This window comes from Aquarana catesbeiana, linkage group LG03, assembly GCF_042186555.1.
Source record: "Aquarana catesbeiana isolate 2022-GZ linkage group LG03, ASM4218655v1, whole genome shotgun sequence".
Taxonomy (NCBI): Eukaryota; Metazoa; Chordata; class Amphibia; order Anura; family Ranidae; genus Aquarana; species Aquarana catesbeiana.
This window is the reverse complement of record NC_133326.1, coordinates 43001593-43016852: the sequence shown is the minus strand read 5'-3', so window position 1 is coordinate 43016852 and position 15260 is coordinate 43001593. Positions and strand designations below refer to the sequence as shown.

Below are 15260 nucleotides of genomic sequence, written 5' to 3'. Positions count from 1 at the left end.
AAAACGCCTCCCCTGCAGCCCCAGTGTGAGACCCCGAGTGCTTTCACACTGGAGTGGTGCGCTTGCAGGACGTTAGAAAAAGTCCTGCAAGTAGCATCTTTCCGGCGGTGCGGGAGTGGTGTATACACCACTCTTGCCATTGAAATCAATGGCCACCTCTGCCGAAGCGCCTGAAAAGCGATTCGGCAGGGACGCTTTGCGGGCGCCATTAACCCTTTATTCGGCTGCTAGAGGGGGTTAAAAGCGAACCGCTAGTGGCCGAAAAACGCTGCCATTACAGCGGTAAAGCATTGCTAAAGTTAGCGGCACTTTACCGCTAATGCCCCCACCCCAGTGTGAAAGTAGCGTTAGGGACACAGGATTCAGAGACAATTGGGTTATATTGCTGCCTTTTCCTGCTTTTTTTTTTTTTTTTTTTTTCAATTAACGTTTCCCTATACGCTGCTTGGACAGGTCTCTGTAGACAGCTATTCAGATTGTCGTTTCCTAATCGCTTGGAGGCTGTACCCAGACCCATGTGCCTGGACAATTGTGGGTCTGTGTGCTTTCCAGACCTGAATATCCTGTCTTGGCCAAGTAGGGCTTTCTGGGTCCAGAGCCGTGCACAGCCTCTGGTGTGAGGACTCAATTTGTGAGTAGGCCATATGGGCTGAGCACGGGGAGCTACCTCACTGTTCTGATCATAGGTTAGCCTTAATAGTCCTATTTCCCTATTTTTAATTCCTTTAATGGAAAAAAAAGGTTAAAGGAAAAGTACAACCAAATCTTGTTTGGCTGTACTTCTCCAATGGATCACAGGAGTGCAGTTCGTTCTGCACTCCTGTGACCCCTTTTCAGCAGACAGTGGGCTGAAGTCCGCTGTCTGCTGACATCACAGAGCCGGTCCAGGCTCGGGCAAGGTCGCGACCATATAGTCGGGATCCGCCCACATGCCTGGAACGGCACCCGGCTCAGCCTCGCAGCGATCTGCTGATATCCTGAGCCGGCCGCTCCCACCGCCTTCACAGTCCAGCGCCCCAGTAAGCGAAGGGGGGGGGGGGGGTTAGAGCAGAAAGCCGATGACTGACAGTCAACTGTTCTCAGAACTCAGAGAACCGGTGAATACAGTATTTGATCGCTCGGTTCTCAGCCTCAGAGCCGGTGGGGGACAGATGCAGCATCCAGTTAAGTATGATTCTGCAGAAAAAAATCCAGATTCCCATACTTCTCTTTTAATACTGAGGGACTGAGCAATGACAAACATTAGTTAAGGGGAGTGTTGCACGCCTTTGTTTCTGCCATTCAGCATTTGGTAACACCTTCCTGCTGCTCCCTATTGTAAGTAACACAGGGAGTTTCTTTGGTTGGCCTTTGCTGTCTGCTTACAGTGACCTAGTCCACTCTGGCCATCCACATATCTTTTGATTCCAGCAGCCACTTAGTGAGTACCCAAAGCACCCTTAGCTACATTGTCTCTGCCTTGCAAGGCAGCATAGCATCCCAGACACATGGGTAGTGGTCTTGCTGTGACGGGTCGCTCCATTTTACAGTCCACTAACTGCTCCAGTGCTGCCTACTATGGACCCACTCAATGATCTGACAGCCTGGAATGTTGTCCTCTGCTTGACTTCTCAGAGTCTTCCTTGGCTTTGTCAGGCGTGCCCCCCCCTCAGTTCTCTTCCAGGAAGATTCATTACCATTCTGCAGGATTTCATGGGAAAATTGCAACCCTGATTGCGGACTCTGACTACAGAAGCCATATACGTATCTTCACACCTTCCCCTGAGACTTCTCCCACAGAGGCTTTTGTCTGGTGAAGAATCTCCGAAATCCTTAACAGATGAAATTGTCCTTGAGGCGTCTCAGATGCTATTATTCCCGGGCATTGAGAGCATTCTGCTACCTGTCTAAGATCCCTTAGAGGCCCCAAAACCCCGTACCCACAGGCTGAATATCGAGTAAACATTTGGCCCGTGTGTACGGCAACCGGTCCGTCAGAGGCCTGCTGAATCACTGGCTTCTGTCGAAGGGGCATGACCAAAAAAGGTCTGCCGATCAGCACTCTCAGCCGCTGACCGGTGTGTTCTGGTGGGGGTGGCCGCCCCCCTGTCAGAACACAATAGATCAGCGGTGAGATCGCTGTACTAACATTGGATAGTTAGTACAGGAGCTGCTCTCGGACTTTTGAGGTTTTTTTTTTTTTTTTTATTCAGCCTGCTGGGTTGAATGAAAATAAAAATAACTCAGTGTTTACTAGGCTTGGGGCTACCGAGACTTTGCTGATGCACCCGTTAGTCCCAGATGTCTCTTATTGGGCTGGGATACTCCTGGAAAGCTGTTTATACACCAACGAGTTTGACATCCCAATACTTATTGAGGAGACTTTTACTAAGAAGTGGGCTGTTCCTTCTCTGGATCCGGCAGTACCCGTCTTAATAAAGCACCCTCACTGTAGAGGTGCACTTGTTCTAAGAATCCCATTGATAAATGTTTGGCATTAGTCTTTTGGAGACTCATATCACTAGTTGGAAGCTATTGCAATGAAATGTTAGTTGATATCACCTATTCTTTTATCCTGTATGAGTCTTCTGTCAGTGAATATCTGGAGGACTCTTTGGTTGCCTTTTGTTGTGCATGCCCTTCAAGGGTCTCTTTGGCACTGAACACTCATCAAGGATGTCACTGGGGGTAAGAGTTTTAACTTGCCTCAGCAGAAGAAGCCTAGGCCTCAGGCAGGAAAGATTTGCCCCCTCATTGGTGTTAATGGATGGAATAGTGTCCCATCATTGGCATCAGTGGGAGAAAAAGTGTCCCATCATTGGTGTCAGTGGCAGTAATAGTGTCCCATCATTGGTGTCAGCGGCAGTAATAGTGCCCCCTCATTGGTGTCAGCGGCAGTAATAGTGCCCCCTCATTGGTGTCAACGGCAGTAATAGTGCCCCCTCATTGGTGTCAGCGGGAGGAATAGTGCCCCCTCATTGGTATCAGTGGGAAGAATAATGCCCCCTCATTGGTGTCAGCGGGAGGAATAGTGCCCCCTCATTGGTGTCAGCGGGAGGAATAGTGCCCCCTCATTGGTGTCAGCGGGAGGAATAGTGCCCCCTCATTGGTGTCAGCGGGAGGAATAGTGCCCCCTCATTGGTGTCAGCGGGAGGAATAGTGCCCCCTCATTGGTGTCAGCGGGAGGAATAGTGCCCCCTCATTGGTGTCAGCGGGAGGAATAGTGCCCCCTCATTGGTGTCAGCGGGAGGAATAGTGCCCCCTCATTGGTGTCAGCGGGAGGAATAGTGCCCCCTCATTGGTGTCAGCGGGAGGAATAGTGCCCCCTCATTGGTGTCAGCGGGAGGAATAGTGCCCCCTCATTGGTGTCAGCGGGAGGAATAGTGCCCCCTCATTGGTGTCAGCGGGAGGAATAGTGCCCCCTCATTGGTGTCAGCGGGAGGAATAGTGCCCCATCATTGGTGTCAGTGGGAGTTTGTCTGTTCCAGTGACAATGGTCAAAGAGGGTGAGTTTACCTAGAAGGAGCACAGGGAACATAAAATAAGAGGTTCTAATGAAAAAAAAATATTTGGCCTTTTAGATACAGTTTAGGTCATTATTCAGTTTCCTTTATCTTTTGGCAGAAGCCGTATGTTCTGGTCTGTCTTTGTGTTTTAATAGCTAATCAGCACTACAGACTGACTCTAAAATACTATTTTTCCTTCCAGATTTTCCATGGAAATAGAGACAATGAGGGTCGTAAAGCCAATATCTTCAGTCCTCCCATCACTGCCCAGTATATTCGTGTGTACCCCATGGCTTGTCACAGAGCTTGCACTCTACGGTTTGAGCTCTTTGGCTGTGAAATGAGTGGTAATATATTTAATTTTCAGTTCGTTTTCATAAGATTTCTTGCTTTGCAATAATTTGCAATATCACACAACACTTCCATCGCAATGCTCATAGTAGTCACAGTGCTGTGCCCAGGCTCATGCCCTTTTGCTTTAACGTGTTATTAGCAATTTTATTTTTTCTTTGAACTATGGAAAAGTACACACGCTAGGTTTTTATCTGCTTAAAGTGTTACTAAACCCACAACAGTAAAATCAATCTATATATGCAGTAAAGCATGTTTATTATACGGGGTTAATCCCCTACATTGTTTAAAAAGGCTGTTTTATCCTGTTTTCTTTGATCCTCCCCTTCTTCCACAGTCCCCAATCCATCTCCTGATAGAACAGAGCCTTGAGGGCCAAGCTGCACATGCTCAGTTTGGTGTGTATTGCTAGAGGGTTTGTTTTTTTTTTGTTTTTTTTTTTTGTTTTTTTAGGATGGTACATGTGATCAGCACAGGGCCAATCAGCACTGTCCAGACAGAGGGTCAGGGGGTCCTGCAGCCTCATAGAACAGTCAGAGGAGAATGAAAATTTATAGATATAGTGAATGCAGGGTACTGGGTTTAGTAACACTTTAAATGTTGGTGAATACATTTTTTTTTTAATATGGTGAAGAATAAAATTTAAATGTAAAATATTTTATTTTATCAGTCGCGTAAATATGAAATATTGTGTTTTACTTGGAAAACCTTAGTCCATACTTTGCTACTTCGACAGTTTAGACAGGAGTTATTCTACCAGCATGTCTTTGGGAGTGTGAGAGGAAACCTAGACCAGCACAGGGAGAACATGCAAACTCCATGCAGGTAGTGTCCTGGTTAGGATTTGAGGACCCCATTGCTGCAAGCCTGGAGTACTAACCACTACTACGCTGTGCTTGTATTATTATGATTTTACTATTACCCCAATGTCCTGCCATATAACACCGTATTTTGTATTGAGTTGGGGTCTCGCTATGCGTTGTAAATTAAAGCAAATGCAAACCTTTATTATATTGGAGCAATGTAAAAATTGCCATACTTGGAATTCAGCTTTAAAAAGGTTGTAAAGTCTCCAGGTTTTTCATCTTAACCACTTCAGCCCCTGAAGATTTGCCCCCTTAATAACTAGGCCATTTTTTTGCGATATGGCACTGCGTCGCTTTAACTGACAATTGCGCGGTCGTGCGACATTGTACCCAAACAAAGTTGACGTCCTTTTTTTTTCCCCACAAATAGAGATTTGTTTTGGTGGTATTTGATCACCTCTGCGGTTTTTGTTTTTGAGCTATAAACAAAAAAGAGCAACAATTTTGAAAAAAAAAAACCTATCTGTTACTTTCTGCTATAATAAATATCCCAATTAAAAAAAAAAAAAAATTCCTTAGTTTAGGCCGATATGTATTCTTCTACATATTTTTGGTAAAAAAAAAAAAAAAAAAATGCAATAAGTGTATATTGATTGGTTTGCGGAAAAGTTATAGCTTCTACAAAATAGGGAATAGATTTATGTAATTTTTATTATTATTTTTTTTTTTTTTTTACTAGTAACGGCGGTGATCTGTCATTTATTATTATTGGGACTGCGATATTGCGGCGGGCAGATCGGACACTTTTGACACATTTTTGGGACCAGTGACATTTATACAACAATCGGTGCTATTAAAATGCACTGATTACTGTATAAATGACACTGGCAGGGAAGGGGTTAACAATAGGGGGCGATCAGGGGGTTAACTGTGTTCCCTAGGTGTGTTCTAACTGATGGGACTGACTAGGGGAAGGGAGAGATCGGTGTTCATACACAGGATCTGTCTCATCTCCCCTGAGAGAACCGGGATGTGTGTGTTTATTTATATTTTTATATATATATATATACACACACACACACATATATATATATATATATATATATATATATATATATATATATATATATATATATATATATATACACACACACACCCCCGTTCTCGTTCTGTAACGAAAAATCATGGGTGCCCGGCGGTCATCGAGCCCGCCGGGCACTCGCATCGGCTCCAGGGACACGCTTCGGGCGCACGCTCTCTTAAAGAGCTGACGTACAGCTACGACGGCTCGCACAGGGGAGCCAACCTGCCCCAGTATAACTGCGGCGGCTGGTCCGAAAGAGGTCAATGTATTCTATGCATTAATGTGAAAAACCTGCTGTGCTACAGCTGCCCCCCCCCCCCCCTTTTTTCTTACCTGAACCCGTCTGTTCCAGCGACGTGCACAAGCCCAGCGACTCCAGCTGCTGTCTCTGTCCTCATTGGATAGATTGAGCAGCAGGAGCCATTGGCCCTCCGTGGGGGCACCCAATGAGGAGGAGGAGCCAGGAGTGCTGCCGGAGCACCCCAGAAGAGGAGGATCGGGGCTGCTCTGTGCAATACCCTGGCACAGAGCAGGTAAGTATAACATGTTTGTTATTTTAAAAAATAAATAAAAAAAACCTTTTACAATCACTTTAAATTGATGTCTCTTGTTGGTAAGGTCCTCAGCTATTTTATTTATCTGCCCAATATTTGTGGAAGGATAACATGGGGGGGGGGGGATTTAAGGGGAACGTAGACTGTCCCTCGTTTTATTATTTTTCCCACATATGGGTACTTTTATTTCTTTTTATATAATCAAAATGGAGAACTAGAGGTTGATTTGCGTAAAGCGGAGTTCCGGTCCCCCAATTTATCATTTTTTTTATGTAAATACACCACCGTAATTGTGTTCAGTTCCAGTGCAACATTTAGATCCTGTCATTAATGTCCTCAGTTTCGTTGGTTTAAATCTTTTAAAACTGACCAGATCTCGCAAGGCAAGTTCCATCTCTACTGTGGGCATCTGAAGCCCTCTTGTCTAAAATTTCCAAGATTCAGCGCAGCTGGCTACCCAGCATGCAGCTCCCAATCTCGCTCTTGTGCAGTAATGCCATTGTACGGCGCTCATTCTTCCTGACAGATTGCCACAGCGATGGCGGCGTCGGCAGAAGTCCGTTCCCCCTCTTTGCTATAGTAACCTGTCAGGAAGAGGATATTGCCGAAGGAAATAAACGTGAGATTTCGTCACTAGGCGATTCCCGCGGGCTCCTGGGATAGATGGTCATGATATCCATCCATGTGGAGTCCCTGCAAATTGCCTAGTGATGGAACAACCAGAAGTGCTGCAGAAGATAAATGAAAAAAAGTATTTACAAAGAAAATAAATAATTATTGCCATTTATTATAGCATTCAGGGTGGGAATGACAGTAATTTGACTTTTAAAAAAACTGATGGAACTTCACTTTAAAGGTAAATAGACTGTGCACATTTTTGCAAGTGCAGTTACCCCAAAACTTAGTAAATGAGGTGAAGCGCTGTTGACTTCCATCATCCAATCATGTGCAAGCAAAATTGAGGTTTTTTTTTTTTGTTTTGTTTTGTTTTTTATACTGTCCTTGCACGTGATTGGGTATTTTTTGTGAATCTTCCCCTCATTTACTAAGCTCTGGAGCAACTGCATTTGCAAAATGCACCATTTGCCTTTAGTAAATCAACCCCATAGACTCTGTATGTGTGAGCTGTCTGCCCATATAAATGCAGTAAAGAACATCTGCCTCCCTTATTGACGACTTAATTTTAAAGTGTTCTTTCAATAGAATGCGTATCTTTTTTTTTTTTTCCACTATCTGTTAAATGTATGAAACCGTACACTGACAATGATTCTGCAACATGAAACCTGAGACTTTGCTTATGATGTTTTCTTGTTATTATTTCTTGCATCAGTGTCTCCATCTAATGGCACAGAGTGTAATTGCACAGCACTATTCGTTAATCAGAAGCATATGCCCGGGGTAGTGATCCAGCTGGCGGAGTCAGTGTGATGATCTGTTATGTGGAATAGAACTTGTGTATTGAGAAATCCCACACTGCTATGTTTACTAAACAATAAAATGATTCAAAGAGGCGGAGGATTACTTATGCATTTTAATTGGATGTAATTATGTTGTATTATGAAGCTTATAAAATATTAAAGCCTAAGTTTAGTTAAACTTTATCAGCAAAAGGGACATTACTTACACTGAATGAGAAGCATCCCTTGTGCTGGTTAGAGCTCTCTCCCCCTACCCCTGCAGCTTTAATCTTCAGGTGCTGCAGGGGGTAATATGAGCCACTGGACCTGTCACAGGCACTTGTCTTGTCAAGAGTACTGACTATGCCTGCCCTTTCTTCCCCCCTCCTCCATTCATAGAAGCTGTACTATAGCTTTCAGCATTAAAATTAAAGAGGAATTTCACCCAAAAGGGGAAGTACCGCTCTTCCTCCTCCTTCCCCCTTCTCTGCCAAATTTAGAATATTTTGGGGGAGGTGGGCGGTACCTAGTTTTGACAGGTACCCGCTCCCATTTCGGATGTTTGGCTCCCTGCCCACAATTTTCTGGGACACGTTACAGGTCCCAGAAGGCTGCAGGGCATTCACAGGGCGCAGCCGCTTCTCCTCCTCTTCCTCCCACAGTTTTAGCTGCTTTATTGAAATCTATAAAGGGAGATCGGTGCTTGTAACTGCCCCCACCGCTGCACCAATCACCCCTGACTGTCCCCCACGTCCTCCTCCATGCTCCTCTGGTCCCCCTCCATGTCCTCCGGGCTCCTCTGGTTCCCCTCCATGCTCTTCTGGTTCCCCTCTGTGCTCCTCTGGTCCCCCTCCGTGTCCCCCGTGCTCCTCCGGTCCCCCTCCGTATTCCCCGTGCTCCCCTGGTCCCCATCCATGTCCTCTGTGCTCCTCCGGTCCCCCCCCTGTGCTCCTCCGGACCCCCCTCCGTGTCCCCTGGGCTCCTCCGGACCCCCCTCCGTGTCCCCTGGGCTCCTCCGGACCCCCTCCGTGTCCCCTGGGCTCCTCCGGACCCCCTCCGTGACCCCTGGGCTCCTCCCAGATCCCCTCCGTGTCCCCTGCGCTCCTCCGGACCCCCCTCCATGTCCCCTGCGCTCCTCCGGACCCCCCTCCGTGTCCCCCTCGCTCCTTCATGTCCCCCTCCGTGTCCCCCTCGCTCCTTCATGTCCCCCTCCGTGTCCCCCTCGCTCCTCCGGACCCCCTCCGTGTCCCCCTCGCTCCTCCGGACCCCCTCCGTGTCCCCCTCGCTCCTCCGGACCCCCTCCGTGTCCCCTGCGCTCCTCCGGACCCCCTCCGTGTCCCCTGCGCTCCTCCGGACCCCCTCCGTGTCCCCTGCGCTCCTCCGGACCCCCTCCGTGTCCCCTGCGCTCCTCCGGACCCCCTCCGTGTCCCCTGCGCTCCTCCGGACCCCCTCCGTGTCCCCTGCGCTCCTCCGGACCCCCTCCGTGTCCCCTGCGCTCCTCCGGACCCCCTCCGTGTCCCCTGCGCTCCTCCGGACCCCCCTCCATGTCCCCTGCGCTCCTCCGGACCCCCCTCCGTGTCCCCCTCGCTCCTCCATGTCCCCCTCCGTGTCCCCTGCGCTCCTCCGGACCCCCCTCCGTGTCCCCCTCGCTCCTCCATGTCCCCCTCGTTCCTCCGGTCCCCCTCCGTGTCCCCCGCGCTCCTCCGGTCCCCCTCCGTGTCCCCCGCGCTCCTCCGGACCCCCTCCGTGTCCCCTGCGCTCCTCCGGACCCCCTCCGTGTCCCCTGCGCTCCTCCGGACCCCCTCCGTGTCCCCTGCGCTCCTCCGGACCCCCTCCGTGTCCCCTGCGCTCCTCCGGACCCCCTCCGTGTCCCCTGCGTTCCTCCGGACCCCCCTCCGTGTCCCCCTCGCTCCTCCATGTCCCCCTCCGTGTCCCCTGCGCTCCTCCGGACCCCCCTCCGTGTCCCCCTCGCCCCTCCATGTCCCCCTCGTTCCTCCGGTCCCCCTCCGTGTCCCCCGCGCTCCTCCGGTCCCCCTCCGTGTCCCCCGCGCTCCTCCGGTCCCCCTCTATGTCCTTCCTCTTCTGAATGCACAGAGTCAGTGATCACTGACTGTCCATTCATAACTGAGCATCGTAAACTGTGTTTACAATATCTCCGTTTATGAATGGAGAAGGAGCCGCTGTCTTCTGTCCATTCATTTTCAGTGCAGCTGAGGTTGCTGAGAAAAGGACTGGGGATCTGTGTCCTCAGTCCCTTTCCCTGTCTCAAAGGGGAGATGTCAGGGGTCTGTTTAGACCCCTGATATCTCACCAAAGCCACCCCCCAACAGGGCTGTTAAAAAAAAAAAAAAAAGTAGTATTAATAATAAAAAAATTGTAATAAATATTTAAAAGCTAACATTGTAAAAAAAGAAAGCTTTGTAAAAAAAAAAAAAAATATATATATATATATATATATATATATATATATATATATATATATATATATATATATATATATATATATATATATATATATATATATATATATATATATATAAATAAAAACTAAATTGTAAAAAAAAAAAAAAAACTCCTGACACAGTCCACTATCACGTGACATAAAAAAAGTATCGGTATCGGCGAGTACTTGAGAATAAGTATCGGTACTTGTACTCGGTCTTACAGTGGTATTGGTGCAACCATAGTTCATAATATGGTGACTGTGAACAGCATTTACATTTGTGAAGATCAAAAGACAAGGAGTGTTCAGATATTTCTTAAATTTTCTTTTAAGTATATTTTAAACCTTCGATGTACTGTGTAGTGTTCATACCAGAAGTCTTATTTAAAGTACAACTAAAGGCAAAACCTCTCTATCTGTTCTGTTTACTGTTATCATTGAAAGTAAAAGAAAATCACAAATTTTGAGTTGTCCCCAGAAAAGTAATAGAAGGGAAATCTTCCAGTGGGGACACTAGTTCTGGTTCCCCATGGGGGTACCCAAGAGATTCCCCTAATTTGCAGGGATTTCCCCTCACTTCCCCAATGGAACACAGAGGCCAAAAAAAAAAATAACTTGCTTATCCCCCCCCCCCGTTATATACAAAATGATAAAGAAAAAAGTTTTGCCTTTAGTTCTACTTTATTTACCAAAGATTTAATGAATAATCTAGTTGCTAATTACAGCTGTGCTCTGGGAAAACGAAAATCCCTACTTTGCCGTGGAGCTGCAAGGGTTAACAGCCCGTTTATGTCTAGGGGATTGGGTAAAGCAGTTTTTTCGTCCACTTGTGCCGGCTGCCCTGTGCCGCTAGACCAGCCTCCGCAGTTCTCTTTTCCACTGCACTTCAGCAGGACAAGGTCCTCTGGCATCGTTGAGACTGACGCAGGTCCCATAGCCCTACATTGGACATGAGGACGCAGGGGAAAGTCCACTGCTGAAGCATAGGGAAGCGTTGTTTACACGGGGGGCAGCGGAGGATTTGGTAAGTAGACCTGCTGTTCTCGTCCGCCGAACACAAACAGGCAGTTAAGCCTTGCAGTGCAGGTGCCGCCTCACTGCGTAAGAGGACTTTTACTTTGCTCGGAGTTGAGTTTTAAACTTATTTTGTACACTTTTTTGGAAGTTTGTATCAAAGTCTAGGCTAACTAACTACTTTGAATGCTGGCAAACTTTGGTAAGCTAACAGGGCTTTTCTCCTATTTAAGGCTAGGTTCACACCGGTGCGACTGTACAAGCCACGATTTGCGTGGGCACGAGAACCCATTCATTTGAATAGGCTGCCGTGCCCCGCGACATACAGGAAAGAAGCCCCTGCACTATTTTTTTAAATCTCAGCCCGCATGGGAACTGAGGTTCCCAGTACAGGTGCGATTTCCATTGCGGGCAGCATGCCAGTAGGATTAACCACTTCAGCCCTGGAAGGATTTACCCACTTCCTGACCAGGCCATTTTTTGCAATACGGCACTGCGTCGCCTTAACTGACAGTTGCGCGGTCGTGCGACGTTGTACACAAACGTTGTCCTTTTTTCCCCACAAATAGAGCTTTCTTTTGGTGGTATTTGATCACCACTGCGTTTTTTATTTTTTGAGCTATGAACAAAAAAAAACGACAATTTTGAAAAAAAAAAACAACTATTTTTTACTTTTGCTGTAATAAATATCCAAAATAAAGTAAAAAATGTCTTCACCAGTTTAGGCCAATATGTATTCTTCTACATATTTTTGGTAAAAAAAAAAAAAAAAATCACAATAAGCGGGTCCTGCAATTCTCTGTGTGGGTGGTTGTGGCTGCCGGTATTTGTGTGGGTCCCGCAGCGGCACCACCCGCACAGATGTGAACCTAGCCTTAAGAGCCCTTGCACACTGGGGCGGTTTGCAGTCGCTATTGCGCTAATAATAGCGCCTGCAAACCGCCCCGAAAGTGCCGCTGCTGTCATCCCAGTGTGCAAGCCCCGAGGGCTTGCACACTGGAGCGATGCGCTGGCAGGACGGTAAAAAAAGTCCTGTCAGCAGCATCCTCGGAGCGGTGAAGGAGCGGTGTGTATACCGCTCCTTTACCGCTCCTGCCCATTGAAATCAATGGGACGGCGCGGCTATACCGCCGGCAATGCGCCTCTGCAGAGGCGCTTTGCGGTGGTATTTAACCCTTTCTCGGCCGCTAGCGGGGGGTAAAACCGCCCCGCTAACGGCCGCATACCGACGGTAAAACGCCGCTAATAATAGCGGCGTTTTACCGCCGACGCCGCCCCCCGCCTCAGTGTGCAAGGGCTCTTAGGGTTAGTCCTCCTTCAGGCCCAATACACTGGGTGTTTAGCAATGGTGCATGAGGCTCCAGTGTTGAGATGCGGGTAGCAGGCACAGGCGCACCTTCCACGGGTGAGAGGCTGACCGCTGCTGTGGATGGACAGAGCTGGATGGTGCTCCAAGTCCTACTAACCTTTAGGGCTGTATGTGCCCAACAAACAAATACCCGGAACACACGCAGTCTGCATATTCCGGACATTTTTTTCCGGGCTACATACTGCCCAAAACAGAAGTACTGCTAGGTGCTCCATCCAGTCGAAGCAAAAGTCAGCCTCTCACCTGTGCCTGCTTCCCACACCTTAATGCCAGAGCCTCTTGCGCTGCCGTTAAAATGCATGGGACCTTTGACATAGTTGAAGTGAGGGAGCTGGGCCAGCACCTGACTTCCCGCATGTTCTGGGTATTCCAAAAGCAAGCTGTTGTAACTAAAAATCAAGCAGAGAGCGTGGAATCTCTCGTAATGGCCACATCCGGTGTGCAGTCTCAGGAACACGAGCCTAGAGATCTCACAGAAAGATGTCGGAAGCTGTCAAGTGGTATAACACGAAATCTACCAAAAAAAATGAAATGTAAGTTTTGAATGGGCTGACCCTTCTATTGCAATCATTGGACACCAGATACAGCGGCATTATCTTCTCCGGGCAGTTGTTGTAGATAGGCATGCCCCTATTGGCTCCAGCTGTTCTAAACACAGACATACTCCCAGCTGTTGTAGTTGTATAGTTAGCGCTGTGCTGTTTTTTTTTTTTTTTTGTTAGAGGCAGCTTTGTTTTTAACATGTATGTTTTTACTGCTTTTGCACTATGTCACGCCTGCATTGAGCTTGTAATGCTGAGCACCCTCTTCCCATCCTTTTGTAAACCGTTGTGTTACAGTGTATTTCAACACGGTAGGTTGCTCCGAGCCACTTGGGATGAAATCCTTCCTGATCCCTGATAAGCAAATCACTGCATCCAGCGTGTTCAAGACCTGGGGCATCGATGCACTTACCTGGCACCCGCACTACGGCCGCCTGGATAAGATGGGGAAGAGCAATGCCTGGACCGCCAAGGAGAATAGCCAGTCAGAGTGGTTGCAGGTAGGTGATGAATATCACTCAGTTGTACCATGGACGGTGGTGTTTTTGTAATACACAGATTTCATTAATCACTATGTTACTTGTCAACAAGGTATCAGTCACCATATCGAATTTTATTAAAAAAAAATAACAAAATGGAACGGGTACTTTAAAGTGTTACTAAACCCAGTAATATGAAAATAGTTTATCCGCCCCCCCCACAGTGCCCACAGCTTATAAATCTTCTTTTTACATTAAAATACTGCCACTATATACCTTTTTTGCATGATCTGTATACCACAGTTACATCATAAACTGCACAGTTTCTCCAGTGCTGAGAGTTCAAGAAGGAGATTTCCACTACAGCCTGTATACACGCCCACATGTGTGATGTCAATATCATGTGACCTGGCTATCTCTGAGAACAAGTAACTGTTCTCTCCAGCATAAAAGACACAACTGAGCATGTGCAGGTTGGCTACCCTGTCTGTGTTAGCTGGCCTTCCTCAGATAGTGCAGGAGGGAAGGATCTGTGCATACAGGATCAAACAGACTTTTTACACAATGCAGAGGATTAACCCCTTAAGTTCCAAAGAGAGTATAACAAGCATGCTATGGTGCATATACAGACTGATTTTACGGTTGTGGATTTAGTAACACTTTAAGCCTCAGCCACTGGGATTCATAAACTGTTTTAAGCAGGCCCCAGATTATACAACTTTTTTCTTTCCTTCCCCTACGGGTGAAAGTAAAAAAAAAAAAAAAATCGCTCAATTCCCCCATCAACACAGACAGCCCCTCCTGCAACGCTATTTTTTTTGTTCTGCTGACGGGAAGCCTTCCCTGCTGGCTGAACACAATGATCACTACTGGCTGCTATAGCCATCGGCAGTGATTGCATGCAAAAAATCCAACCGGTTGGCTATACATAAATCGATCGATGGATTGACTTCAGTACAACCAGCCTGCCCATAGAAGGATTAAATCTCGGCTGGTCCCTGCTGAACTAGCTGAGATTTGATCCATTTATACCCGGCTTTAGTTGCTCTCTTCTACGTGGGCAAAAAAAAAAAACGCAGCGTTTGTAGCTGTTGTAGCTGTTTAGCGTTCTATTTTTTTAATCATCTAAACACAGGTTCATTGTTGTCTGTTGGACAATGCACACCCCTGTGTAAAAATGCAGCAATGAGTTCAGAGGCATCAAAAAAAAAAAAAAAAAAAGTCAAATTTTACATTTGAGTGCAGTAATTTACGCAGAAGTATATATTAGCATAGGCAGCTGCACTGCGACACTGGCAGCTAGAGAAGGATTGTACCCATGTAAACACATGCTTGTATACGCAAATACACATGGTCTTTACAGAACATAACTTAAGCATATTCCAATTCGAGAACAAAAAAATACTATATTTTGCATCTTAAAGCAAAATGTCACCTGAAAAGGGAAGTTCTGCTTTTTCTCCTGCTCCCACCCGACCATCGCTCCTCTAATACTTTCCCTAGACGTTCCGCTCACTTACTGCTTTCACAGAAGAAACTGAGGACAGCAAATCTGTAGGCTCCTGCCGCTGTCAAGTGATTGGGTGGGGGGGGGGGTGTGCCACAAGAGGAGGAAAGTGACCTTTTGCTTTGAGCAGGTATCACTTTATTTTTTTTTTTATTTTTAAATACAAAAATAAATAAATTTAATATATTACTTAAAGCGGAGTTCCAGGCACAAATTAAACTCAGTTTAA

At 46.8% G+C, this 15260-nt stretch overlaps 1 protein-coding gene across 2 annotated transcripts in view; it reads left to right on the top strand.

Moving 5' to 3' along the window:
• The window catches only part of MFGE8 (milk fat globule EGF and factor V/VIII domain containing), a 117833-nt gene that overhangs the window by 76116 nt on the left and 26457 nt on the right, over positions 1–15260 (top strand). The window contains exons 7-8 of one of the 2 annotated variants that reach the window (XM_073618444.1): positions 3688–3832; positions 13361–13545. In XM_073618444.1, coding sequence (XP_073474545.1) covers positions 3688–3832; positions 13361–13545 — 330 coding nt within the window. Of the gene's footprint in view, positions 1–3687; positions 3833–13342; positions 13546–15260 lie in introns of both variants that reach the window. The other variant, XM_073618443.1, reaches the window with a different exon arrangement.